The following is a 26,945-nucleotide window of genomic DNA, read 5'->3' as shown; positions in this document are numbered from 1 at the left end:
CCTGGGGAAGATGGCTTTTCCTCAAAGAACCACTGACCCCAGGAAACCGCTGGCCGGTGTTGGGCCCGCTAGGAGCCTGTGGCAGTTTGGGCCTTGGAGTGGATACTATTGGGCTGGGAGATGGCCTGACCCTGAGCGTGTGCCATCTGTTCCGTCCCCAGAGCGCGGGGCCAAGCCTGTCACCAACTTCGTGAAGAACCTCTCTGCCTTATCCGACTGGTACTCAGTCTACACCTCTGCCATCGCCTTCACCGTGAGTGGCCCCTGCAGGGTGGGCGGGTGGGGGTCACAGCCTTCCTGGGGCCCAGCAGGTGCTCCGTCTCAGTCTCTGGTCTGTCCAGTGGGTCCACAGAGTGGCCAGGTCGGGTAGAGGTGCAGGGCCCTGGATGGGAGGTAGTCCTCGCGTGATGGTCTCAGGAGAGGGCCTCTTGGTGGGCGCACCATTTGGCCGACCCTGTTGATCGGGGGCCGTGGCTGCAAAGCATCCGCCCTGCTTGGGATCTGAAGCCTGTCCTCCTCCAAGCACCTGGTGCTGGGGGCCAGGGAGCTCCTGCCTTATGCATGGTGACCTAGGGACCCAGACGAGGTCTGAGCCACCTGTCCCAGGAGGCAGGACATGGGGTGGGGGGGCTTTGGAGAAAATGGGCCCGTGCCCTGCCTGGAATTAGCCTGCAGTGGCTGCCCCAGCACACACAGGAAGACCCGGCCACCTGCTGTGGGCACTTGGTTCCCCACTGGAGCCCATGACTGGAGAGGGGGTCAGTGTGCTGGCTGCCCCTCACCTGCCTCAAGGCCTGAGGAGGGACCGTGGCTCAGGGCACCTTCCAGAGTACTCGGAGGTAGCACTGTCCTGTCAAGGGGTCGGTCACCAGGATGGCCTATGCCAGGAAGGGTCTGGGATCCACCGTGACTCTGGGTAGGTGGGATCTCTGAGCAGGCCCCTGGGAGGACTCACTGTCCCCCTGGGGGACTAGCACTTGGCACTCTCAAGATGAATCTCATGGGGAGGACCCTTCCCCTGCCACCTTCACAAAAGCTCGCTCAGCAGGGCCCCCTCCTGGGGCCCAGGTGTCCTGGTCCCACCTGCATCCTGTCACTACGAGCTGTGCCCCGGTTCAGGCCCACCTTGCAGCCCCACCTGGCTGCTCGGGACCTGCCTGGGCCCGAGCAGCCCTGTCCCACCCTGTCCCACCCCTGCCTGCGCGGGCTCCCAGGATGCCCGTCCTGCGGGCCCTGGACCCTAGGAGTGTGGAAGCTGCTAGAGCCTACCTGGTTGGTCAGAGGAAGAGAGGGAAGCAGCTGGTCCTGACCCTCTGCAAGGCCTCCTGACCCACCCCTCCCTCCCGCCTTCCGCCACCTGCAGGTGTACATGAATGCCGTGTGGCATGGCTGGGCCATCCCCATGTTCCTGTTCCTAGCAATCTTGAGGCTGTCCCTCAATTACCTCATTGCCAGGTAGGTGCTGGGGGGGTTGTGGTGTGTCCCCATCGCATGGGCCATGTGCCTCCCTCACAGCTGTGACCTGAGGCACTGCCATTGGGGCGTAGTCCTCTGATAGGCTGCAGGCCCCGGGCAGGACGGCCTCCCCCTCCCGAGCTTTCTCCCTGCACGGCCGCCACGGGCCCACGCCCTCCTGCAGGAGTTTGTCCCCAACCCCAGGGTGGGCGGGCGAAGTGGTGGGGCTCCCCCAAGCAGTCTGGTTGCTGTTAAATCCGCCCTCAGGCAGCCAGTCACGGTGGCCAGCATTGAGGGCTGAGGACCCTTCCCCCAGCTGGGAGCTGGGGGCTGACAGTTTGAGGTTGTCCCCTGACCCGCCACTTGCAGGTGACACTATTTTAGATTGTGATGGCTTCTGTTTGCCAGGGGCTGGAGAATACAGTGGAGCATTGTGCCAGAAGTGTCTGAAGCCGTGGTGAGTGCTGGTGGGCAAAGTGTCCCCCGTCCCTCCCACTGGGGCAGCCTCGGAACCTGCAGGCGCCGTGTGGGGAGGCCACAGAGGAGTCCTGCCCTGGCAGGAGGGGCAGGGTGGAGGCGGCCAGCACCCAGCCTGAGCCCTGGGAAGCCACCCATTCTGACCCCAGCTGGGTCAAAGTTAGCTGCAGAAGAGCAGGTCACCCTGTCCCAGCCTGTCCCCCCAGACTCTTCCTGACTGGGATGTGGTGGGTGGGGAGGTGGACAGGAAGTGAGGTAAGTAGACCTGTCCCCACCCAGGGCTGTGGAACTCACATCCGGTCCACTGCCACGCCCACCCACCTCACACCTGGCTGTTCTTACCCAGCTGTGCAGCAGCTGTGAGGCCCGCGTGGTCTGAGAGCAGAGCCATTCTTAGAAGTTTGCTGGAGAGGGAGGCTTGGGCCCTGGGCGACCCCTGGGCATCTCCAGGGGCCTGTGCAGTATTTGAGCCTCTGTGCACATGGAGCACAAGGTGTCTTTGAGGCGACGTGCCTGTACCTGCCTGGCCCCAGGAGCCCACAGGCCTGATGTCACTCACATTTGCTTAGATCAACAGGGATGAGGTCAGGCCCCCATTTGCCTGGGCCTCAGCGTCCTGCCTGTCAAAGCGCGCAGGGGCGGGCGGGCACTATTAAGGTGAGCCGGGAAAGGGAGACTTCTCAGCCCTGCACTCTGGGCCTCTGCACCGTGTGAAGGAAGCTGCCACCACCAGCCAGCAGGGTGTCCTCCTCTTGCTGGGGTCCCCAGCCATGTCCCATCCCATCCCCTCTGGCTATGCGGGCACAGCAGAGTGACCTGCAGGCGCTGGGTCTGGGAGCCTCATGTGGTCTTGTGAGAGTGTTTCTGAACTGTTGAACCTCAGCGGTTAGATTCCCTTTCCCTGTGCCTGCAGGAACCTCCAAAGGAAGACCTGACCGTGTCTGAGAAGTTCCAGCTGGTGCTGGACGTCGCCCAGAAGGCCCAGGTGAGTCGCCAGGCAGGGCTGGTGTTGCGGGCAGTACCCCAACCCAGGCCTGTCTTGTCTGCTGCCTGCTGACCGACCTGCAGCCGACCTGCCCGGTCTCCTGTGGCTCTTCCCGATCTCAGCAGGGACCTGACCTCATGTGGCAGGAGCCCTCCTGGTGGCTGGGCATGTGCTCCCGGGAGGCAGGACTCAGCTGGCCTGATGTCCACTACGGGCACACTCACCTTTGCTTAGACCAGATCCCCCAGACTTGGGCATGGCTGGGCAGGACCAGGAACCCTGTGTCTTGGGGCCCACCCAGCATCTCGGTGTGACCGGTGGGCACAGGGGTCTGTAGTTATCTCTGTTTCTTCTTCACACAGAATCTCTTTGGCAAGATGGCTGACATCCTGGAAAAGATCAAGAAGTAAGTTGCCACCCCTCGGTGACAGTGACAGTGACCCCTGCGTGCCCTGCCTGACCTCTGTCTCCCTTCCAGCCTGTTCATGTGGGTCCAGCCCGAGATCACACAGAAGCTGTACATTGCGCTGTGGGCTGCCTTCCTGGCCTCCTGCTTCTTCCCCTACCGCCTGGTGGGGCTGGCCGTGGGTAAGGAGGAGTGCCGCGGGCCTGCTGAGCACATCACGTAACGGGGGTTGCAGGAGCCAGGCTGGCCTTAGGTCCTGGCCTTCCTCTGCATCTTCTCAAAGCTACTTTACGTGGGAGAAGCGAGGCGCCTGAAGTCCCGAGCGAGGCAGGACGATGGCTCTTGGTCAGGCTCGTCCTGTGCTCATCAGAGGCCCAGCTTCCTGCTGTGTGGCAGGGCTGCTGTGCTGGCAGCCTGGCACCAGGTGGGGAGGCCCGGAGCCCGTTTGAGGGGCAGTGAGCCAGCAGTGGCTGATGGGGTCAGTGTCATGGGTGAAGCCAGGGCCACATCTTCCTGGAACGCTGGTGTTCTGAGGTGACCCGTGGCATGGGGAGGCGGGTGTCACTGTGGCAATGACCTCTGTCCACGCCCACCCTCCTTTCTTTCTCTCCCTCTTTATCAGTAACCAGGCCCCGGCACTCAGGAGAAAGCCCACGGGCCTGGGCAGGTGGGGTCTCAGCCAGCACTGGGTGGCTGCACGAGTCGTGAGAGCAGGGAGTTGGGTGGGGGGAGGTTGTGTGTTGTCACCCATGTACTGTCAAGCCAGGCAGCCACTTAGAAAAGTAGCCAGGTGACCGTACTGCGCTCACACACAGCTGACCTTTGCCATATGGATGGTCACCGGGAGGGCAGCCTGTCATGGAGGTACAGGTCTGGTTCTCCTACCAGGAACAGTCGGGTAGCTCACTGGGAGCTCTGTAGGACATAGTCTGCCTCCGGTGGCTCTTACGTTGTCACTTTGCTTATTTCTTTCATAGTATTGGTCATGACCTATGATGGTTTGGACACTTTATTAACTTATTTGCTAGCTCCCCCGACTACAGCCTAGGCAAGAGTGGGTATGGCCTGTGGTGGGAGGAATGTGGCCTGTGGTGGGGGGGTTAGGGCCTATGGTGGGAGGATGTGGCCTGTGGTGGAGGGTGTGCCTTGTGGTAGAAGGTGTGGCCTGTGGTGGAGGGTGTGGCCTATGCTGAGGGGTGTGGCCTATGGTGGGAGGGTGTGGCCTGTGATAGAGGGTATGGCTTGTGGTGGAGGGTGTGGCCTGGTTTGGAAAGTGTGGCCTGTGGTGGAGGGTGTGGCCTATGCTGAGGGGTGTGGCTTATGGTGGGAGGGTGTGGCCTGTGATGGAGGGTTTGGCTTGTGGTGGAGGGTGTGGCCTGAGTGGAGTATGGCCTATGGTGGGAGGTGTGGCCTGTAGTGGAGGGTGTGTGCTATGGTGGGAGCATGACCCATGGTGGAAGAATGTGGCCTGTTTGAGGGTGTGGCTGTGATAGAGTCTGGTCTATCGTCGGAGGGTATGGCCTGTCATGGGAGAGGGCTGGCCTGGGCAGGAGTAGCCCTAGTACTGGCAGTGGGCAGTGGACCGTGGGTCCTGACTAGTACCCATGGGGAAGGCAGAGCCAGGGGTTAGCAAGCAGATGGGTGAGGCTGGGGAGGAAGTCTGGGAGCAGAGGACTCTCTTTCCTGTTGGGGATGACAGTGCCCACATCCAGTGCCACAGAACACGCTGGGGAAGGGAGCAAAGTAGCCCTTTGATCCTGGGGTCGGAAGGTGTGCAGAGTATGGCCATCTCGCCATAGGTCAGAGTATGCGGGACAGCCCCACCTGGGGTTTTGATCACAGAGGGGACGAGTCTCCAGGACAGTGAGGCTGGGGCCAGGGAGGGCTGAGACTGAGCTGGGGTGGACTCTCAGTTCTGGGAGCTGGCCTGAGCTGAGCTGAGATGGGCTCAGGGAGCAGGTTGGGTCTGGGAGTGGTAGGAATGGACAGGAGGGACACTGGTGGTGGCCTGCAGGGAAGAGGGCCAGCGTGGGAAGCCACACTGAGGCCACTGGGAAGCTGCAGGGAATGTGTGCAGAGGGTGCCGGGTGTGGGACATGCAGAGCCCCCGAGCCCAGCTCCAGTGGGTGACGGCAGGGCCTTGGGGGAGTCTGCGGGGAGTGTCCCTGCGTTCCCAGGTGGGAGATGTGTTGAACCCCAGCCCTGGACCGCCACAGAGCAGGAAGGAAGAGGATGGCCTTGCTCAGATGGGGAAGGCGGGAAGGCCACCAGCAGCCTGAGGTCATGGTTCTGAGACTCAGCTCACCTCCCCAGGCACACCCTGAGCCCTGGTCCACTGGAGGTATCAGGGCCCTCCTGGCACCAGGCCCTGTCCACAATGGACAGGTGGTGGCTGCAGCAAGAGGCACTGAGTGTGATGGCCGTGCGGTCCAGGGCCTCACAGCCCATGGCCGCCAGTCCCCTCCTGCTGTGGGTTTGGAGCAGGTGCCCTACCTGGCCGCACAGCGCCCCCCGAGCACCTGGTGACTCCAGCAGGCAGGTGCTGAGCCGTCCCCCATTAGGCAGGCTGGGCTGCAGGCCCTGGCATCGCAGACCTCCTCTCCCTCAGGGCTCTATGCCGGTGTCAAGTTCTTCCTCATCGATTTCATCTTCAAGCGCTGCCCCAGGCTGCGAGCAAAGTACGACACGCCCTACATCGTCTGGCGGAGCCTCCCCACGGACCCCCAGCTCAAGGAGAGGGCCAGCGCCACCATGTCACGGAGGGTGAGTCCCCCCACTCCAGACAGCCTCGGTTCGCTGGGCAGCTGATCTTCGCCAGATCTGAGCCCACAGACGGCATCCGAGGGCTCAGAGGTTTCCTCTGTGCCCTCTTCTGTGGCCCGTCTGTCCCTGTCGTCTCTTCTGTGAGGCCAGCAACCTGCAGGCCCTTGGGGACCTTCCCTCCCAGATGTTCTAGGAGCCAGGACTGGCCATGCCTGCTACAGCCAGGGGCCAGGGACTTGGGGAGTGACCACTGTCCCTGACTGTGAGACTCAAGGTCAAGTAGCACCTGGGCAGAGCCCCTAGTTCAGGCCTCATGGGTGCTGGGCACGGGGTCCTGAGCTGGGACAGGAGGATGAGTGAGCCTTGGTGCTGTCCTTGGGGTCTCAGATGAGTGGGGAGGGTCCAGGCCCAGCAGGACTCCCAGCAAGGTCCAAGAGGGTTTGCTGAGGAGGCCACCTGCAGCAGTCTCGAGGGGAGGCGATTCCAGTGACCCACTGTTGGCCCTATCTGGGGGAGGGGGCTTTGGGTGGGCTTGGGTTGTGCTCCCAGGTTCCACAACAACCCAGCTTGGTGGGACCCGCAGCTCAGCAGGACCCGAGCTCGGCCCCAGGGGGCCCAGCCTGCCACACCCCCCCCAGGCTGATGGCTGTCCTGTAGGTGAAGGTTGCTCGAGGAGCATAGATGCAGGATCCTGGCCCCTGGGACAGGATGAGGGGTCATCTTTGCTGTTGGGGGCTGGGACCGGGGCCTTCCTTGGGCTCAAGACTGGCCACTCAGGAGAGATCAGTGAACCTGGGTGGAGGCATCCCAGGATGGAGGCCAGCTCCCGTGTCCTGTGGCCCTTCATGCTCAGCTCTGCTCCACGTGCTTATGTCTCCTTTGTGGCCAGCTGTCAGGGCACGGCGAGGTGAGGTGTCCGAGTGGAAGTCCCCTGGCCTCTGTGATCCAGTGCTGTGCCATTGCGGTGTCTAGTTTTCTTAAGTTGCTGTTGGTGGCCAGACTTGATCTCTGAAATGTGGGGTTTAACTGCCTCCACGCGGATCATGTGCCAGGCACCTGTGTCCTTGGACTTTGTGTCCAGGCTTTGCCCCAGCCCTCGGGGCTAGGGAAGGTTGTGGGTGTCACCGGGGAAGGAGTTCTCCCACCACTGAGGAGTGGAATCTGCAGCCCCGGGCCTGTGGGGGCTGTGGCGCCCACATTTGGACTTGAGCTTTCAGGAGCACATAGAGCCTCTTAGCTGGTCAGTTTGCAGCTGGGTGCGAGCAAGGAAAGCCCTGTGTCCCCTCAGTCACCAGCAGGGCCCGCTGCCTCTGCCCAGAGCCTGAGCAGGCCCCTGTGTGCTGTTGGCAGCTACAAACGGCCTCATCGCGGAGCTGCGTCTCCAGTGCGCCAGCTGGCCTGGGCAGAGATGAGGACGCCGGTCGCTGCCACAGCACCAAGAAGGGGAACTTCCACGAGATCTTCAACCTGACTGAAAACGAGCGTCCACTGGCCGGTATGTGCGCAGGTGCTGATGGAGGCCAGCACAGAGGCCCAACCAAAGCAAAGGGGTGGCCTCCCTGGGACAGGAGGAGGTAGTGCAGAGCCCAGCTCTAGCGGGCTGTCCCAGGCGGCCGGGGATGGCGTGCCCTGAAGGGCAGGTCTGCTTGGCAGGGGAACTCCCAGGGCGCCCGCTCCCCACAGGGGGGAGGTCCCAGGAAGGGGGCTTTGCTCTGCCTACTGGCCGCTAAAGCCCATGTCAGCAAGGGGTTCGCCAGGGCCAAGCCGCAAAGCTCCTGAGCCACACAGCCCAGTCACAGAGCTTTGAGTGTGGCCGTCTCTCTGGTGCTGTCCTCTGTGGGTCTGCGGGTCAGCGCCGGTCTGCAGCAGCGTGGGCTAGTGCACTTGTCTCACGGTGCTGTCAGCCTGGGTGCCTGCTCCGCACACTGGGAGGAGTGGGCGACTCCCAGACCTGCAACACCGCTGCCTCCTGGCCCTGCACCCTCCTCCCACTGTGGACTTTCTCTGGTGCTGGGGGAACCCAGGCTGCTCACACTGGGCGGGGAGCTGCACCCCAGCTCATGCTGAACCTCCAGTGGCCACGTGTACCCCGGGTGATGGCTGCTGAGGGCGGCAGCGGAGGCAGTCTCAGGTGCTCTTCTCCCCGTTAGTGTGCGAGAACGGCTGGCGTTGCTGCCTGATAAACCGAGACCGGAAGATGCCCACGGACTACATCCGGAACGGGGTTCTGTATGTGACCGAAAAGTGAGTGGGGCCACAGCTGCACCTTTTCCTAGACCTAGTGAGGTCCCTCTGCAGGGCCTTGGCGGGACCTCGGAGTGTGATCAGGTCCCAGGGCTGGCCCAGCAAGTGTCTCCTCCAAGGCCACGGGCCACCTGACTGCACTGCCCTGCCAGGCGCCCGGGGGCAGGCACCACCTGCATGCCCAGCCACCGGGACACTCTTGCCAGGGTGAGGCTCTTCAGGGGGCACAGGACAATCTCCCAGGAAGGGACTGTGCACTGCCCCGCTGAGCCAGGGCCCCAAGGCTTGCTGCAGATGAGGAGATGGCCTCATCTCTCCTCTGCCAGGCAAGACTGTCTCAGCCCCAGGTGTGGGAGGCGGGAGTACAGGGCCTCAATGTCACCTTGTCCCCAGCCTGCAGCAGCGGCCAAGGCTCCGAGCTCCCCCTAGCCCCTGCTGAAGGATCTGGTCCCAGAGCCCTCAACAGGCCCCTGGACTCCAGCGCACCTGGCGGGGAATCCCATGGGCAGGGAAGCCGCGGTTTGGCGCGGAGCCCAGGCCTCTGGTTTTTCCGTAGGTGCTGTTTGCCGCAGCGGGGGCACTGCTGGGCTGTGAAGCGGCAGCCCGGGGAGCGCCCGCTGGGCAGAGCCCCCCTGGCTCTGGTGTGGACTGTGCCTCTCGCTCTCCCCGTCTAGTTATCTGTGCTTTGAAAGCTCCAGATCTGGGTCTTCAAAGAGGAACAAAGTCATCAAGCTGGTGGACATCACCGACATCCAGAAGGTGGGTGCCCCCGCCCTGCCCCCGCCCCCACCCCGCTGCATTTCTACCGTCTCCTGTCAGTTTCAGGGACAAAAACCCTCCAGGGCCACAAAGCTGGGGGGTTTTACTGTGTGCACTGGGGTGTTTGCTGTCTGGAGACTTCCTGGGCCCAACGGGACAGACCCGCTGTGGGGGGACCCAAGCAGTCTGCTGGGTGGGCTCCCTTCCCTCCGTGGCATGTCAGGCCCACCCAGGCGTGGGTGCTGTGGTCACCCCCTCTCCAGAGAACAGGTGTACAGGTGAGTAACCAGAGGCATAGTCAGGCCAGGGCCCTCCCGGCTGGCCTCTGGGTGGGCAGTGCTGACAGGGGCCCCTCTGGGTTCAGGGCCTGGGAGTCAGGGCTGGGCTCCTCCCCCAGGATGAGCCGTGCAGGTCTGGCTTCTCAGTCGCAGGGTACGAGGCACCTCTGGGTCCCTCCTCCTGTGGCTGGGACGGCTGTGCTTAGTGGAGTCCCTGGGCCTGCGGAGGGCCAGCTGCGGCCCCAGCCCAAGAGAACCCTGCTGTCCTTTCAGTACAAGGTCCTGTCCGTCCTCCCGGGCTCCGGCATGGGCATTGCCGTGTCAACACCATCGACTCAGAAAGTAAGTGTCAGGCAGCTGCTGTGGGGTCGAGGTGTGGCAGGGGCTTGGCTCTGGGGACCCAGGGGACACTCCGAGCTGCAGACCAGCTGTGGCTTCAGTGATGGCAGAGGGCCCCATCTTGACAGCAGGAACCTGCTGCTGTGGCCCAGAGGATGCCGACGGGGCATTCAGGGAGGGGCCTGAGCCTGCGGGGTGCCCTGCCTCTCCCTCTGTGAAGGCTGGAGGCCGTCTGCCACCCTGTGGCTGCTGGTGGCCTGGCCCCAGCCTGGCAGCACTCATCCCTGGCGCCTGGCTCACCGGTGCCTCCTCCGCCAGCCGCTGGTGTTCGGGGCCATGGTGCACAGGGACGAGGCCTTCGAGACCATCTTCAGCCAGTACGTGAAGATCACCTCGGCCGGAGCCTCTGGTGGTGACAGCTAGTACTGACCCCCGCCGCCGCAGGACCTTCACGCCCTCGACGCGGGGCAGATGGACTTGCCACGCTGCTCCTCGGCCTGTGGTTGCCGTGGCATTGACCGTGCTCCACGGACCCCTTCACTGAGGGGCTGCAGCTCATGAGGACGGCACAGAAGCCCCTGCCAGGCACGTGGGGCCCCTGGTGGACACCTGTAGACACAGGTGGGCAGAGGGTCCTCAAGGCCTGTTAGAGGATGACATGCAGGACCCTCGCCATCCCCACCAGGCACAGCTCCTTGTCCATCCCAGCCTCAGTAGAGACCTGGCCCCGGCCACCCCAGGGGCTCCTGCAGCCCCCGAGTCCCAGTCTCGGAAAGCCAGAGGCCGCCCCCTAAAGCCATAGCTGAGCACGTCTGTGGCCCTCCTGCTGCGGTTAGGAAGTGTCACTGCTGGGTGCGGAGGTCCTCAGAGTAGGGGTTTGGGGGGCAGGGGCTTCCCTCACCAGCTGCCGCATCCACCTGCCCATCTTGGCCCCTGGGCTGGCGACCCGCGAGGGTGCAGGGCGCGAGTGAAGGCACACCCTTCGACACTGTGCTCCCTGGAGAAGCCCAGGAGCACACTGCCCAGCTCTGAGTCTTGGCTGGTCAGGAAAGGTCAGCCACAGCCATGGGGTCAGTGGGGTGGAGTCGGGCGGCCAGAGCTCCCTGGCCGTGGAGGCCAAGCTTCAGTGCCCTGCCCGTGAGCTGCTGGGAGGCTCCGTGGGCCGAGGCCTGCCCCAGTCATCTGACAGTATTTCTCTTCCTGTGTGCCCACCAAGCGCTCATCTGGGCCCAGACCACTCCCAGTGCCCACCCGCCCCAGGGCAGCACTTGCTGGCTTGGATGAAAGACGCGTGCTACCCAGGAACACGGTGGCTCATGGGGGAGGCCGAGGGAGCGGCTCGCAGGCTCAGATTGTCCTGGGACATCTGTGTTTTGTCTGAAGTGAGAAGCCACGTGGGGTCCTGGGACAGGCCCGGGCCTCCAAAGGAGTGACCGTCTCCCTGTCCGCACGCTTTCCAGGTGGCCCTGCACCTCCCCGGCTTGTCTGAGTCCTTCGGGTGTCACTGAGATAGTTGTTTTTTGAAGAAACAGAGATTATATTTTTACAGAGAGCAAGCTGTCTCTTATTTTTGTATCGTTTTTCAGGTGACATTTTTACCTTAGCTCTGATCCTCATTTGCTGGCTCGGGTGTGAGACCTGGTGGGTCTGCTGGGTCACACTCTGGTGCGTGGGCCGAGCACCCCGACCAGCCAGGTCAAGCACACATCCCACCCAGAGGGTGGAGGCTGCCCGCCCGGGCGCCATGGGTGCCAGCTGCCGGATGGCCCTGCTCGTCAGCCTCCGTCGATGAAGGCAGAACCCGCCCTGGGCCAGGGCTTCGGCCCCTGCAGGGATGGTGCGCTCAAGTGCATGGGGCGAGATGGGGGCCGCAGGACCCCAGGGTGCCCAAGGGGAGGCAGGGTATCTGTGACGTGTCCCCAGGGATGGCTGTGGGGTGACACCCCTGGGTGGTGTCAGACCTCTCTCTGGGCCTTGGCAGTGCCCCAGGCTGGGTCCTGGGGACCAGGGTCAGTAAGTCCTCCTTGTGGGCACACTGGGGTGCTGTCCCCACACACAGCGGGGAGGGTCCCCGAGAGGAGGGGCCTCTTGGCAGAGCGAGTAGGTTAGTTCGAGTCCCTTTCACCGGAAGGGAGATGCAGACTGACCGTGCTGCACCCCGGGAGGCCTGAGGCCTGTTGGGGAACAGGGGTCCACAGTCCAGCGGCTCGCAGGCAGCCGTGTTCCTTGGAGCCCAGGGGCCTGCTAGGGTCTGGGCTCCCTCTCAGAGACCAACAGGGTTTTCGCTGAAGCGCGTGAATCTGGACAGATGTTTAATTTCTGTGACTAATCACTGAGCTAGATGAATGTTCGATTTTGTATGTCCGGAGCTCGAGTCTATTTTGATCTGTAAATAATCATTACTGGTGTCACTTTTGTTCTACAAAAGGATTGTACTGTATGGAGAACTGATGAAAAACACCCTGTCACATTTTTTAAGAAAACCTTGTTTAAAGAAAAGTCTTGTATAAATTATAATTTTTATTTAAATAAATTAAAATGCTTTGTGCTAAGGTCCGGGGTCCGCGGCTCTCTTGGTGGGGCGCCGCCTGGGGGCTGTTGGAGCGGCTGCAGGGCCCCCTCCTGCCGCAGGGTTTGGGCAGCAGGGCCACCCGGGTGAGGGAAGGCTTCAGGGAGGGCTGGGCGGGTAGCCAGTCCTGCTGGGCATCAGGAGGCAGGCCCAGGTCTCAGAAGATGGAGGCCAGATAGCAGGGGACAGCTGTCAGGAGGGCACCCAAGGCCAGCTCTGGGTGGGGCAGGGCCAAGGCCAGGCAGTGCCTGGGGTTTGGGGTGCAGACCCTGGCCCCACTCAGCTGCCATGTCCTGGGCTGCTGGCCAGAAGGGTCCCTGGTGACCTGTGACTTGGTTGACTGAGACACTGATGTTGACACAGAAGGACCTGGCTTCTAAAACCAGAGACCTGTGTGGGACACTGACAGTGCCTGGCCCCCCAGCTGGCCGCCCAGCTCCCCCAGAGCCGCTGGGAGTTGGTGGAAACCTGGGGAGTATGGCCCTAGGGGGTCAGATGCCCACACCCCTGCCCTCCCTCCTCTGTCCACTGCAGCACTGTCCTGGGTGCCGGGAGACAGCAGAGAAGGGACAAAGGTCCCTGGGGCAATCTGCAGCACCCACAGCCCCTCCTGAGAGCATTCTTCTGCCACGGCCAGCACAGCTGCCCCTCTGCCCTTTCCCAGCACCATCCTGAGCCCCAGCTGCACAGCTGGCCTAAGCCCAGTCCAGCTGGACCTTGTCCTCAGACACCACAGCCCCTCACCTGATCCCGAAGGCAGGTGTGGCAGGAGGGCACAGGTGGGACCTCCTGGGAGCACCCTGGCCTGAGGGGGGCAGGGGTCTCGGGAGGCTCCCGAGTGGTGGGTGCAGTCCTGCGTGGCTCAGCCGTGCTGGTGGGGGATGAGCTGCCCCAGCAAAAGCCACGGGTGGGGCCCAGCCCGCACTTCCCCAGGTAAGTTCCCCAGCTCTCGGTCGGCCTAGGAGGGGCAGCGAGTCACAGCGGGCGGTTTCAGCTTCACGCCCTGCGTGGGGAGGCAGGGAGCCCCGGAGGCTCTGGTGCCGCCGCTGGGTTTCCTGGCACAGGTACAGCATGCACATCTTCACTCATTTCTTCTTCTTTGTATGTGAAAGCTTTTCATTTTCATGAAAAATACTCTACTTTGAAAAGAAATTTGTAAAATAAAGAGAAAATGCCAAATTCTGCCCAAAGTAACTTTATTTTTGTCTTCTCAAACATATCAGATCAAATATGCTATTTACTAATCTTGAAACCAGCAAGATTAGGCAGAAAATTAAGCCCTCTCCACGGCGTTCCCAGCTGCGGGGGCTTGGGAAGAAGCCGCACTGCCCGCCCCCACTTCTCGATTTGAACCCTCAGCCACGGGGCAGAACTGCTGCCTGATTGTTTCACAGCAACAAGCCACAGAGGAAGTCTCGGGGGTCCCAAGTTTTCACTGTCTCCCATCACTTCTGGTGTTCTTCTGTTCAAGTCCCCAAGTCCAGGGCTTGGGGTGGCCATGAGGCCTCCTGGAAGACGGAGCCCTTTGGTGGGAATGGCAGAGGCTGCCTCCGTCCTGCGTGCAGTCCCAATGGGGCTTTGGGGGCATCTGCCACAGCCCCCTGTGCAGTCCCAGGTGGTAAAATCAGCCTGCCACTGGTACGTTCCACCGCAGCATCTCCTGCCTGGGTCATCCTCCGAGGTTGGCAAGGGGCTCTGGGCGGACCAGGCCCTGGGAAGCATTTCACAGGGTCACGACTCCGAATCTTTGGGGAAAGCTTGTAAGATGGCCCGGTTCTCGGGGGCAGCCACAGCCTCCTCAGGACCCTCCACGGGAGCCTTTGGAATGGCCCCAGGGAAGCAGAGTGTCATCCCAGGTGGGACCTCCTGGGAGCACCCTGGCCTGAGGGTGCCCCCTGCCTGTCGGCTGCTGAGCACAAGCGGTCATCGCCCCCTCAAAACCTGCCACTCTGGCTCTCTGGTTTCTTCCCAACCAGGAGCCAACCTGAATACAGAGGCCCAGTCTGCCCACTGTCACCCTTGGCTTACTGAACCCTCCTGCCACACGGCTGCCGTTGCCAACCCGGTCCACTAATACAGAAGCCACGGGAAAAGCCCAGGAGGGACCGAATGACGAGACAGGAGGCTTTATGTATGCCTCAAAATACAATCAACGCAAAGAATCCCCAAAACAGATGCTCTCTGTCGGATGCGGCAGCCACCTGGGGACCTGTGGAAGAGCCACCCACAGCGGCAGCAGTGAACCCCGGTCTCCTAACAGTTGGTGCCTTCTCCTCCAGGCCAGAGGTCGGGCTGCCTCACGTGCCACTCCACAGGGCTCGTCACACATCAGTCCGAAAACAAGGAGGACAGGCGCAGTCAGGAGCCCAGTGGTGGGAAGCCTGCAGGGGGCTGGTCCCTGGCTCCAGGACCTCAGCGGGAAGCTGCCATCATGGCTCAGGGCTGGGGAGACGGCGGAGACGCCCTGTGCTGGTCCCACTGAGGACAGCAAAGCTGTCGATACAGAGGTCAGCGTGAGACAGCAGGAGACTGCAGGCCGGCACCAGGTCAGCCTGCTGGAGTCAGGGCCACCCTGTCAAAGCGAATGTCCCCGGGGAATGCCCACTGCTTTCTGCTCCCCAGAAAGCCCGGCGGTGCTAAGCACGTTGTGTCCATATACGATGTCCATGTTTTGCCTCTAAGGAGAACGAGCCCTCACCAGCGCGTTTCCAGCCGTCTCCATAGCCACCACGGAGCTGCCCGCTGGACAGTCTCACAAACACAGCTGGGAGGGCAGCAGACCAGGAGGTTTGCAAGGTCAGAGGTTGCCCTCACCAGATGGCAAGGCCCTGACCACAGGGAAGGTGGAGTAAAATGAAGAAACACCTGGTTCCCAAACCTGCTCGACCATTCCAGAAGAATCTTATAAAGCAGATCGGTGACACAGGCCCCTGTGTCCAGAAGGTGGGCCTGATTCCTGGAAAGTCCTCCTGTGTCCCTAAAGTCATTGCCCTGCAACCGCTCGGGGCCGACCTTACATCTGTGCTGTCCGCGTCGCTGATATCCAAGGCGAGGCCCCACGCCCGTGGCGCTGGATGCTGAGAAACCAGTTGTGTGCAGCGCCACTCAGCTCCCAGGGAACTCAAATGCCAGATGTGTATGCAGAATTGTTGACAAAACATATCTTGTTCTAAAATCAAGATCTAACTATCAAAAATAAATTTCTAGATGTAAATGTAGATATCAACATAATTGGTCTGTGGTCATTAAACAGTCTTCACACCTCTGTGCATGGGGCGGGCCGGCCCTCAGCTGCAGGGCTCCTGCTGAGGCGTCTCTTCAATTCCTCTTGCAAAGAGCTGAATGAGCTGGCAGTGGACCCTGTGGAGACAAAGGGCCACACTGTGACTCCTGTGTGTCCCCTACCTGGACGGGGCAGGTGCGGACTGCCAGGGCACAGGCACAGGCTGTCCTGCACTCCAGAGCCTCTCTGTAGAGATGCTCTTGGCCACTTGGAAGATCCAGGGCACCAGCAGACCTGGTCTAATTCCCACACGCCTCCACAGTAGGCGGACAATCCCAAGTGCCTCTATTCCATGTGCCGCGGTTTCCCCTTCCGGCGCAGCCTCTCCCCAGCAAGAGCCCCCCAGAGGGGAGCAGATCAGGGGTCCTAGAGGTCCCCTGACCAGCAGCGTGGAGGTCCTGGGCCCCATGCAGGACAGCCCTGTTGGCTTCATTCCCCACTGTTACCAAAAGCACAGATGTATTCTAGCAACTAAGACCCCAGGAGTAAGTGGCATGTGCCAAGGTGCAGGGTAGATGGGCTATATGTCAAGAAGACCTTCCTAATTTGAGATTATTATAATTTTTTTACCTTTATCTATTTTTATGTGTGCTAAGGATTGAACCCAGGGCCTCACAGGTGCTTGGCAATGCTCTGCCCCTGAGCTCAGCCCCAGCCCAAGCTTTCTATTTCTTGAGTGAATATATAAGCCAGTGTATCCAGTAGTTCCCCCTCCCTGACGTGTCAGGCAAGCTGGCAGAAAGCAGTCCCTCGGTGCACAGCGGCTGCTGTGGTGATTTCCTGGGACCTCGTCAGCCCTTGTGCTCAGGCAGGAGCTGGCTGACCACCAACTGCCACATGCACCAGAAGGAAATGGAGCCTGGGCCCAGGGCTTGGGGACATCTAAAGACGTCCTATCCACTTGCCTTATTTAGATGTGAATGGTGAACGCTCTTGGTGCCAGTGGGCCAAGGGTCTCTGGGGAGCCCTGAGGCTGCTGCCTCCACACCCTGAGCTTCCCCTCTGTGCCCCCCACTTTCTCTGCCCGCCTTGTGCTCCTCCCAGGCCCCTCTGCCTCCTGCCAGGGCAGCCGCCCCTTGTGCACCAGCATGAGGCCCCTCAGCAGGCCCTGCAAGGCCGGATGTCTGCCCATGGATGCAGGGGCCCAGGACTTGAGAAGTGCCTGTGAAGGCAGCTCATTTGTCTTTGAATGATTTATCAGAAAAGAAAGAATGCCCAGGAGAGACCACGCCTGCGGGGCGTCAGGTGTCGCAGAGAAGAGGAAGAGAAGAGAGGGCTTCGGAGCCCTGGAGAAGGCTCTGCCAGTGCTCCCCCCGCCTCTCCTGCGCTCGGCACCTGACCACCCAAGGAGGACTGCCACAACTGGAGCTCTCCCTGCACCCACAGCCTGGGCTCTGCACCTGACCACCCAAGGAGGACTGCCACAACCGGAGCTCTCCCTGCACCCACAGCCTGGGCTCTGCACCTGACCACCCAAGGAGGACTGCCACAACCGGAGCTCTCCCTGCACCCACAGCCTGGGCACGCCCGGGGCTGGGCCTCCGCTCACCTGACCTCGATGGCAGAGCCGTGCAGAATCTCCCCGTCGCAGTTCCAGGAGCTCCGGGGGGCCGAGCAGCAGGAGGCGGGGTTGTCACAGCACATCTGCCCCAAGCCCTGCTTTCCCCTGTCCTTGAGGGTGTGGTCCTCTTCATCCAGGGACTTGGAGGTGAACTGGAATTTCTTCACGCGATAGACTTCAACAAAACTGAAGTCAAACTACCGGGGCGGGGGAGGGAAGCAGGGTCCTCACTCACCGTGGGGGACGCCTGCTCTGCGCCCTCGGGCCCACGGGCCTCCATTCCTACGAGCTCGCGGTCCAGCTGTCAGGCAGCCACTCAGCCCCCCTCTCCAGCTGGTGTGACCACTCAGAGACAGCCACCCAGAACTGCCCTCCCCGGGCACTGGTCAAGCAACACCAAGACTTTGGAAGTCTTAGCCCACCCGCAGGGACCACCCCTTATTAAAGAGCTCTGGTGGTTAACTAGCAGTGCTTGGTAGATTCTTCTGTCCTCTCTTTAATAAGGGCTACTCAAAAGCTGTATAAAAATACCACTGGACTACATCTAAAACACAATTTAAGCAAAAAGCCAAAATCTCACTAAAATTAAGAGGCTGTGACAAAAAATCCCAGGCCTCCCCTGACTGACCCAGGCCTCCCCTGACTGACCCAGGCCTCCCCTCCACAGATTGTCAGTGCCGGGGGGGCGCGGGCAGGGTCTGAACACAGCCCACTCCTGGAGATGGACTTGGAGGGGCCTGCAAGGAGGACACGGAAGAGCAGCACAGGGAGAAGTTGGGAAATCCACAGCCCTGGATTCTGTGACAAGAGTGACATTTCAAAATGGACTTCATAAGGAGCAACTGACCAGTTTAAAACTGGAGAAAAGCAAACCAGAAGATGTGTCCTTGCTGCCTTCCTTGGAACTACCCAACGTACTCCTGCAGTGTGGGACCAGGACCACCCTCGGGAAGCTCCTCGTCCCCGCTGCCGCGTCCACCTGTCCACTGACCTGGTCGTACTGGTTGGTGTGCCTGAGGAGGAATCTCAGGAAGTTGAACCTGGAGCACTTCCGGATGAGGATGAGGTCGAAAGTCCCATCTCCCAGGTGGGCGGCTGGGGACAGGCCTCTAGGGCTCCGGGGACAAGCACAGGACATGTTCGTGGCATTAATGGCCAGAAACTTCCCGCAGATGACATGCCACTCCTCCACCTTCTCTGAAGCAGAAAGAACAGGGCCGATGTCGCCGTGCAGTGGGGCTCAGGGCCGCAGCTACAGCCTGTGCCTTGGGCACCCTGAGCTTTCACCCTGGTGACGTTCAGCACATTTCTCATGCGACTGCCATCCAAACCAGTAATGTCGCCTACAAAGGGCCACCTGCCCCAGGAAGCTGCACTGACACTGAACCCAAGGGTCCCCAGCAACTTGTAGGTGGTGATCTAGAGCATGGGTCAGTGAACCACCACCTGGACCTAGTCCAGCCGGCCATGTGCCTTTGGCCTGGAGCTAGGAGTGGCAAAAGATAACAGCAGGGGTCCTGATGGGAGAGCTGGGCGGCGGCGGTGAGTCCTTGGCGCTGGTTCGGCCCAGCGCACGTGCAGCCGCGGCCTTCCGGGATGGACACAGGACCTGCCGTGCTAAAGCAGCCCGCTCCCACCAAGCCACCCGCCCAGCCCTAACACATGTTGGGGTATGGAATAGAGACCAAGAGCTCAGCTACAGGTTAACTGTCCGCCCCCCTCTGTCTGGGACTCAATGAGACGACAGCCTGGTCAAGGACAGAGGCTCCTGCCAGGCCAGGCACAGTGCTGGCAGTGTCCCCTCCTCCATCAGCTCCGAGTCTCTGCTAAACGTCTCTGCAGGAAGCACAGCACCTTAAGAAGCAGGTGATGAAAGAGAGTGACCACCCCAGGTGCAGGGCAGCCCAGAAAGCGGGGAGTCCAGGTGGCAGAGACGGCCACTGTGGGACGTCGCTGCTGCCATCTAGTGCCTGCATGTGCCATGGACCAGAAAAGAGGAGAAGTGGAGATGTGCCCAAGGCAGTGACATGGCCCAGGCTCTGTCCTCGAGGGACTCCTGGGGACATTTCATGACAGGACAGCATGGGCAATGGAACGCGGGCAGTGAAGCCCAACCTGGAAAGGCCAGGGCGTCCTCAGCAGCGAAGAAAAGAAGGGGAGCTGAGAGGTGGCTGGGGTGGGCGCGTGCGCAGTGCAGGGGCCGGGCTCAGCCACAGCCGCCAAGGAGAAAGTGCTCGCCGGCTCCGTCCTGCTTTGTCCAGCATGACAAAGAAGGCGGGCACTGTTCTTTAACAAAGAAAATAGGGATAATGACATGTCCGTGAGCAAGGCTTCATGGTGGCAGCAAGCGCAGTATCTGCATTTGGCTGAGGCAGCTTGGCTGAGGGAAGCTGCGCGGCTGAGACAGAGGACGTCCTCAGAGGAGGTCCCCCAGGCCTCAGGCCCACTGCAGGAAAGCCAGAGACACAGAGGCACGGGGAGCAGGAAAGAAGAGCTGGGCAGAGGAGGGGGCGGGCACCCGGCGGCGACGGGGTGGGGGACTGACCGGAGTCTGGCGGGCCGCGCAGGGCTTGCTCCTGCTCCAGCTGCTGCCTGCTCTGCCTGCACACCAGGCATCTGAAAGACAGAGCCGTCACCGGTCACCCTCTCCCAAGGGCAGAGGAGCTCTCCGAGGGCAGAGCCTGGTGCCCACGGTCAGGCGCAGTTCTCTTCCCGGAACGCACGGTTCAGTTCAAGGCCGACTGAACACATTTCTTTAGCGTGCCACCTTGAATTCTCCAAGTTAGACTGCTTCTGAAGTTGGGCCTCTGAAGTTCACCAGCGTCCTGCGTCAAGGCGCACTCACAACCCACAGGGCGCGGGGTCCGGCGCCCGCGGCAACCTTGCTGGGCGGCTCCAGCAGCGCCAGCGCCCACAGCGGTGGGGTCCCACGGAGAACCCGCCTGGAGCTGGGCACTCAGGCCAATCCCTGAGGGGCACTCATCCCAGCCAAGAGCAGCAGACAGGCAGCTCTGAGCCCTCCACCCAGATGCGGTCACCACCCAGGTGCACACTGGGTGCTGCTGGGCTACACAGCAGCCAGAGGCTGTGGACACTGGTGGCATTGGCAAGGCAGCAGCTAGACCCTCTGACTCGATGGCCTCGAACTCCTTGCTCACAGGTGAGGACGTGGGGTGGTCATTCAAGGACTGTGTGTCCTCCAGAGCGTCACCGTCTCCTAGCCTCCGGCAGCACAGGTAGCCAGGCAGACACATGCTGTGCTGTCACTGGGGTGGCCACGCCGCCGGGGCTGCTCAGTTGAGGTTTCCTGGGGTTCTGTGCCCACAGGGAGGCCAGAGCTCCTGGCCTTCCCCCTCTTGGGCCTCTTCTCCCCCAGAGCTGCCTGGTCTGCCCCTTGGTGGGCACCTGGGCTCTTGATCTGGCTGCTCCCTGCCTTCTGAGGGGCCGGGGGACTGGCCAGGGCTCCTGATCAGGGGAGAGCTCCCATAGTGGAGCCGGGCAGAGTGGAACAGGGTCTTGCCAGGGGTGGGGACAAGGGCTGCTGAGACAGGTTCCATCAGACCAGCCTTGCCAGCAGTCCCTCCCTGTGCCGGAGCGCACACGCCCAGCTCTGGATGAGACAGCTGCCCATGTCCCTTCCCGCCTGCTCTGCTCATCCCCAGCCCCTGGAGGGGCCAGGGAACTCCACCAGGACCAGACAGTGTGGCCATGAGCCTTGCTGTCGCACCGCCCTGGGGCCCAGCAAGCAGGGACCCTCTCCTGGCATCCTCCCTGGCCAGGTGCCCTTGGTGCACAAGGCCAGTTTAGACAGGAGCTGGCCCCCGGAGCCTCAGGCCTCCACACCCTGCTTGCACCCGCGGCAACCTTGCTTCTTCCTATGCGTCCAGCTCCTACGGAACAAGCCCCAGCCCAGGCCCTGTTTCACCTCAGGTGCAACAGAAAGACGTGGAGGTGTGCTTACCCTGACCGGCAGGGTTTCGGGTCCCGTGGGGATCCCGTGGTGTGCTGGGCTGGGAGGAAAGACACTGTCCCTTCGTAGCAGTGATGTGAGAGAAAGGTCTTCAAACCTGGGGACAGAGTATGGCCAAGAGAGAACGTTGCAGGTCATTGCCTGGCTGCGACTGCGACACCGCTGTGGACAGCCAGGGAGGAAAGGGAGCCCCCGGAGGCCACCGGAGGGAACCGCAGGGGCTTGGCCCTGCACATCTGGGCAGGCACAACAGAGGTCAGGGCTGTGGCCCTTCCATGCTGGTGAGGCAGGGTCTTCGTGTCCCTGCCCTGCAGGGCCTCCATGATGTGGCCTGCAGGTCCCAGTGGCCTGGGTCCTTGTCTCCCCACTTCAGAGTGGTCAGCAGTGTCCCCCTCCAGGTTTGGCCCCTGCCAGAGGCACCCACCATACGTGTGACAGCCTGGAAGACTCAGGGCAAGGGCCAGGGCAGCTGTCCTGTGGGTGCTGTCCACGGTGCTGCCTGTAGTCCTGGCTTTCCAGCGCTGGGCAAAGCCCCTGGAGGGGGCCCGGGAAGCCGGAGCAGGCCAGGAGGGAGAGGCAGTGGGTGCGAGGGGCCTGGGGGGAGCCGGGCACGGGGGACAGGTGTATCCTGCAAGGATGACATCACACCTCCTTTTCTGCTGCTGAGCCCAGTACAGGCCTGCATGGCCACAGTGTGCAGCCCACACCTGCTGTGGTGTGATGCTGGCCTCAGGAGCCACTGGGGGCTCCACCTCTCCTGATCCCCAACACACTGACCTCCAACTTCCACACAGTGCCCAGGCCACCTCCACAAGCCCTCACCCACAGACCCCAGCACCTGGCCCCTGGGGCAGGGTTCCATCCACAGCCCTGGGCCAGCCTGGGCAGCTCCACGGCTTGCCACCCACCCTTTAGTGCTCGTCCCGTTTGGCTCGCACCTGGCGGGGCTGGGCTCGGGGAAATGCCCAGGATCATCTGCTCCGTGAGAAACAGCTTCCCAGGTGGCCCTGCAGGGGCTTGTGCCATTCTGCATGGTGGCCCTGGCTTCTCTCCCCACTCCCCTGTAGGCCCCATGAGATGTCCAGTGTCCAAGGCCTGAAGGAGGCCGACCCATGAGCAGCCTGGCATGTGTGTCCTTCTCTAAGGCACAGGGTGCAGCCAGACTCCTGCAGGGTGCTTTGGGGACAGCCGCCTCACGGCACCAGCCACCTCTGTGGCAGCCTCATTGAGCCTGGGTGTCCCCACTTCTGCCCCCGCTAAACCTCCAGGTGTAAGATGGCACCTGCCCACTCAGCTCCACCTCCCCCAGGCTCTGCCAGACGACAGGACTTCAACCTCACAGCAGCTGAACGCAAACCCACTGGCTCCAGACTCTCAGGGCTAAAGCCGGGCCACAGGGGTGGGACGTGAGACGAGGGCAGGGACTGTGCTGAGGGGCTGGGGGAGGGGCGGCCTGCTGAGCCAGCCACTTGCTCCACAAGGGCAGCCAGGAACAGGTTGGCCCTTCATGGAGATTCTCGCGGCTTTTCTGATTTCTCAGGACTCCTTTCCTTAAAGGAGGTGGGCGAGGAGCAGCTTTAGCCCTTCACGCCACGCTACAGTCTCTAGGCTGCGCAAAACCACCAAGTCACTCTCCTTCCCCCAGGAGGAAGGGCCAGGCCCTGGGCTCTGGGACATCCCATCCACCTGAATGCAGTGGGGACCAGATAAGTGACAGTCACTACATACAGCAAAGGAACTCAGCCGGATGCTGGAGGAGTCCAGCCTTAAATTCCACATCTTTTCAAAGTCCCCCTTTTCTGCATTTGAAAGCTGCACCCACCTCCAGAAGCCGGCAGCACCAACTTCTGTTTCCTGTTCATTCCAGCTGTGTGAGCAGGTGACAGGGTCCCCAGGGAGACTGGTGGACTTGCTGTTCCCACACCTGCATGGGGGTCTCAGGGTGGCCCCAAGCTCTGGGTTCTAACGAGCTGCCAGGGGACACTGATGGCCACCCAATCTGAGAGCCGAGACCTGCAGGAGGGTGGTCACGCAGCCCTGTGGTGCCCGTTTCCTCAGCTGTGAAATGGCAGTGAAGCCCCTGAGCGCCAGGCCTGCACAGGGGGAGCCGGGGCGCCCGGCCTGGGGAGCAGGAGCAGTCCCACGGAGGAGGGTTCTCACCTGTCCTGCTCAGGGGCGCATCCTGGGCAGGAGAGCCCGCCTGGCCGGGCAGGTGCAAGTGAGTGCTGAGTGATGGGCCCTACCCCAGAACTTGGACAGCAGAGTGCATCTGTTGGGGATCTGAAGGGCAGGCTGCCGCACGCACGTGCGCACGTGCGGGGAGGGGCGACCCCCCACGGTGCGGTTCTTGCCGCTGGCTCCAGTGACAGGAATGGATTCCTTCCTCCTAGGACTTTCACTGGAGCCATCCCCACAGGCTGGTCACCCGGTGCAGACACCTGTGCTGGGTCCAGGAACAGGATCACACAATCCTGGGCCAAGTCCAGGCCTCACACTTCCAGCTACAGGAGGCCGAGGCGGTGAGCTCCGTCTGCACGGGCGGCCTCGCTCGGGGGCTGGTGATTAAATCAGACCCCTTAGACTCAGTCGGCTCTCGGCTCAGCAGGCTCTTCTGAGTTACCTGAAAAGTCGTATCTGGCAGGTCCCATCCACCGCTTCTTCTCACTGTCCTCAATCAAGTCCCCATAGAAGCCATAGCCCAGCAGGGACACTGAGTACCGCAGCAGCACGTTGTTGTGGTGCACTGAGGACACGTCCATGGACAGCGAGTCCCCTGCAGGAGAGCACAGGTGTGGTCAGGGCAGTTCCCAAAGCACCCTGATCTCAGAGGAGAAAGAATGTGACCAGCACAGGGTCCCCCTTTGATTCCCTGTTTTTGATTCAAATGACACGTGTCTCAAATTTCCTGGGAAGCTGTTCTTGGGGACAGGATAAGCCTGTACCCATGAAGCTCACCAATGTCACTAACTGAAAGGGGAGGGTTTGAGACTGAAGGGAAGGCAGATAGCAAAAAATACAAAGTCCTAAGTGGCTATTTTAAAACACGAGGTCTCTTGGGTCTGGGTCAGACAGATGCTGTGACCGGGAGCTCACAGAAGTTCCACGGCCCTCTTCTCCCTGCCAGGGGCTGGACAGGTGCTGGGCACCTGACACCTGAAGGAGTGAGTCACCTGCAGCCTGGCAGGTACTTTGCACAGAGATGGGAGGGGCCACACCCACAGCCACCCCTGACCACAGCACCAGGAAGGCCAGGCCACCTCGTGCCCCAGGCAGAATGGGCACCCAGGAGCGTCCTAAGAGCATGCATGAAAGCAGTGGGCTGTGGCGGCTGGATGGAGCCACAGGTGAGGCACAGGGGGCTGGCGGCCGTGGGGTGCTGCTAAGGCTGTGGGTGTGGAGCTGAGTGGAGGCCAGAGGCAGTGGCAGCCCGAGGCAGAGCGTGGCAGGAGCTCCAGGACCCAGCAGGGACAAGCACCGGAGCAGGGGCGCTGTGGGGTGGCGCCTGGTCCGTCACCAGGCCTGCGTCCCTGGGTGCTGAGAAGGGTCTGGCACGATGGGTTCATGTTTTCAAAAGGCCCCAGACGGGCCTGGGATACAGACCCAGGGGGGCGGGCGAGGCAGTGTGGCTGGGGCGAAGGGATGCCAGGCTGGACTCCTGCGGTCGTGGGCAAGGCCACGGGGCACAAGGAAGCAGGGCCACTGAGAAATGGCAGCGCTGGTGGCCTGTGCCCTGGGGGTGGCGGGGAGGCAGCTCACCGACCACGATGTGCAGGGCGGACGTCTCGGCGTCGTTGGTGCCCACGGTGGAGTAGCACACGCAGTCGGTCGACCCTGAGAGGGAGGGGCACGGTGGGATGCGGGCACCCAGTGGAGGCCCTGCCGCTCCTCCGTGGCCAGCAGAAGAGGAGGCGGGAAGAGCGAGGGGACCTGGCAGTGGCACCCAGCAGCTCTTCACAGTGGCCATGCCTGCCCCTGCAGTCCCTGCAGCCCCAGCGGCTGCCCAAGCCTCATGGAGGCCCCAGGGAGCAGCGAGGCCCTCCTCTGCGAGACTGTGAGGTGTTGGTGCTCGCCCACCTCTGCGTGGCCGGCAGGGGCACCTTGTGGCCCAGACCTCAATGGCAGCAGGAGACTGCACGGAGCATCGTCCGCGGGAGAGAGGGTGGAAAGCAGGGCCAACCGTGAAGGTCACAGGAACACTGCGAAGGCAGTGTCCACCCCAAGGCATATCTCAGTAGCGGGGCCGAATTTCAGGGAAACAGTGGGCCCACCACCGGGCCTGGCTGCACAGCTCTGGGCCCTGAGCATGCACACTCCTGCCTGTGGCCAGGGGTCACGCCCTCCTCTGTCTGGGGGTGACCACAGTGTGGCTCTGAGTGCGGGGCGCGGGAATCTGCTCAGGAGTCACCACTGTGGAAAGCAGCCCTGACAGCTAGGGGCCCCATGTCACAGCAGCGAGGCCCGGGCTCCCTCTAGCTGGGGCACAGCCTCTGCAACGTGGGGTTGGGCCACGTGAACATGTAACAGGTGTGCCCTGCGCCTGGGACGCCCTAGTCTAGGTCTCCCTGGGACAAGCTGCATGGCCATGTCTAGGCCCACGGAGCTTTGCCACTGGCACACAAGCATTCCTTAGGAGGCCACCAGTGTGACAGGCACAGAACTCCACCAGAGCCAAAGACCCTGGATGCTCAGCCCGGGCGGGCCCAGGACAGTGCTCAGGTCTTGTCATAGTGACCCTGATCTCTTTGGAGAGTGCACAGGTCCACAGAGACCATGGGACCTGGTTGGCATGGAGATGGCAACACGGGGCCCTCAGTGCGACCTCAGGTCACCTGAGGCCTCGGACGGTTGATGTCACGCAGGTGCACACAGGCACACAGAGACCCACACTCACACACACTCATGATTCAAGGCTGTGTACCTCTCTTTGGAGTCTCTCAAGGACTTGAGTATCATCTTACTTCAAAAATAAAAATGTGCTTAACGAGCACTTATGATCACAGGAGGGGCCGATTCTCCAAGTGTAATTAACGTCTCTAAGGAAAACGAGGTGCTGTCAGGCCCTCTCCCCTCATTTTCGTAGTGTAAGGTGCCTGAGTAACAAGTGTCAACGTCCCTGAGAGACGCTCCAGAGGGGCGGTGGGTGGGCAGACTCAGCCAGGCCAGGCGGGGCGTGGTACCTGGGGCCTTGCACACCCCGGCGAGCCCTGGCCAGGCTGCCAGGTGCATGGCCGCTCTCCTCACCGGTCATCCCTGGGAGCCACAGCCGCCCAGGGTTTCGTCAGCGGCAGCTTCTGTACCCAACAGCCTTCCAGTGGCAGAAATCCAGCGACCTTCTCAGTCGGAAAGAAGAGCAAGACCCGAGGCCTCTGAAGCCTCCCTCTATTTCCTGGTGACACAGCTGCTCTGTGTCACCAAACGAAAGGGGAACTTCATGGAGGGCCTTGTTCTGGGGGGAAGCCAGTACTTCCAACCTGGCCATGGCAGACTCTCCTAACAGAAGGGCCTTGTCTCTCCCTCCCGTGATGTGCTGCTAGAGGAGGCCACGCAGCAGCGTGCTGGGCGTGGAAGCTGCCGTATGGCCGGGACAGGGTCAGCACCTCACCACAGAGAAACACCCCGACCCAGAAGCTTGTTTCTTTGGTCCTGGGATGTGACCCAGGGGCGCCTGACCACGAGCTGCACCCCAGCCTCCCCTTTACAGGACAGGGCCTCACTAAATCGCCCAGGCTGGCCTCAAACTTGCAATCCTCCTGCCTCAGTCTCCAGAGTCATTGGAATTAAAGGCTCGCAACACCACGCCTGGCTACAACCTAGAAATTCTGACATACTTTTGAACCAGCAGGTTCCGGAGAAGTC

At 61.7% G+C, this 26,945-nt stretch overlaps 2 protein-coding genes across 7 annotated transcripts in view; one reads left to right on the top strand and one right to left on the bottom strand.

Moving 5' to 3' along the window:
• The window catches only part of Gramd4 (GRAM domain containing 4), a 91,849-nt gene extending 79,591 nt beyond the window's left edge, over positions 1 to 12,258 (top strand). For all 6 annotated transcript variants that reach the window (XM_078052514.1, XM_078052510.1, XM_078052511.1 and 3 more), the window contains 12 exons: positions 162 to 253; positions 1,364 to 1,455; positions 1,864 to 1,912; positions 2,846 to 2,917; positions 3,280 to 3,323; positions 3,396 to 3,505; positions 5,932 to 6,086; positions 7,437 to 7,581; positions 8,237 to 8,330; positions 9,005 to 9,089; positions 9,641 to 9,709; positions 10,025 to 12,258. In XM_078052514.1, coding sequence (XP_077908640.1) covers positions 162 to 253; positions 1,364 to 1,455; positions 1,864 to 1,912; positions 2,846 to 2,917; positions 3,280 to 3,323; positions 3,396 to 3,505; positions 5,932 to 6,086; positions 7,437 to 7,581; positions 8,237 to 8,330; positions 9,005 to 9,089; positions 9,641 to 9,709; positions 10,025 to 10,129 — 1,112 coding nt within the window. In that variant the 3' untranslated portion in view covers positions 10,130 to 12,258. The remainder of the gene's footprint in view (positions 1 to 161; positions 254 to 1,363; positions 1,456 to 1,863; positions 1,913 to 2,845; positions 2,918 to 3,279; positions 3,324 to 3,395; positions 3,506 to 5,931; positions 6,087 to 7,436; positions 7,582 to 8,236; positions 8,331 to 9,004; positions 9,090 to 9,640; positions 9,710 to 10,024) is intronic.
• Positions 12,259 to 13,454: 1,196 nt separating this feature from the next.
• Positions 13,455 to 26,945, bottom strand: part of Cerk (ceramide kinase) — a 49,467-nt gene continuing 35,976 nt past the window's right edge. Inside the window, exons 8-14 of the mRNA XM_078052447.1 lie at positions 24,846 to 24,920; positions 23,710 to 23,862; positions 21,081 to 21,186; positions 19,665 to 19,735; positions 18,111 to 18,316; positions 17,108 to 17,316; positions 13,455 to 15,635 (exon numbers count right to left, since the gene is read on the bottom strand). Of these exons, the coding sequence (XP_077908573.1) occupies positions 15,563 to 15,635; positions 17,108 to 17,316; positions 18,111 to 18,316; positions 19,665 to 19,735; positions 21,081 to 21,186; positions 23,710 to 23,862; positions 24,846 to 24,920 (893 nt within the window). The 3' untranslated portion in view covers positions 13,455 to 15,562. The remainder of the gene's footprint in view (positions 15,636 to 17,107; positions 17,317 to 18,110; positions 18,317 to 19,664; positions 19,736 to 21,080; positions 21,187 to 23,709; positions 23,863 to 24,845; positions 24,921 to 26,945) is intronic.

This window comes from Ictidomys tridecemlineatus, chromosome 6, assembly GCF_052094955.1.
Source record: "Ictidomys tridecemlineatus isolate mIctTri1 chromosome 6, mIctTri1.hap1, whole genome shotgun sequence".
In the NCBI taxonomy this organism is placed as follows: domain Eukaryota; kingdom Metazoa; phylum Chordata; class Mammalia; order Rodentia; family Sciuridae; genus Ictidomys; species Ictidomys tridecemlineatus.
This window is presented reverse-complemented; position numbering and strand designations above follow the sequence as displayed.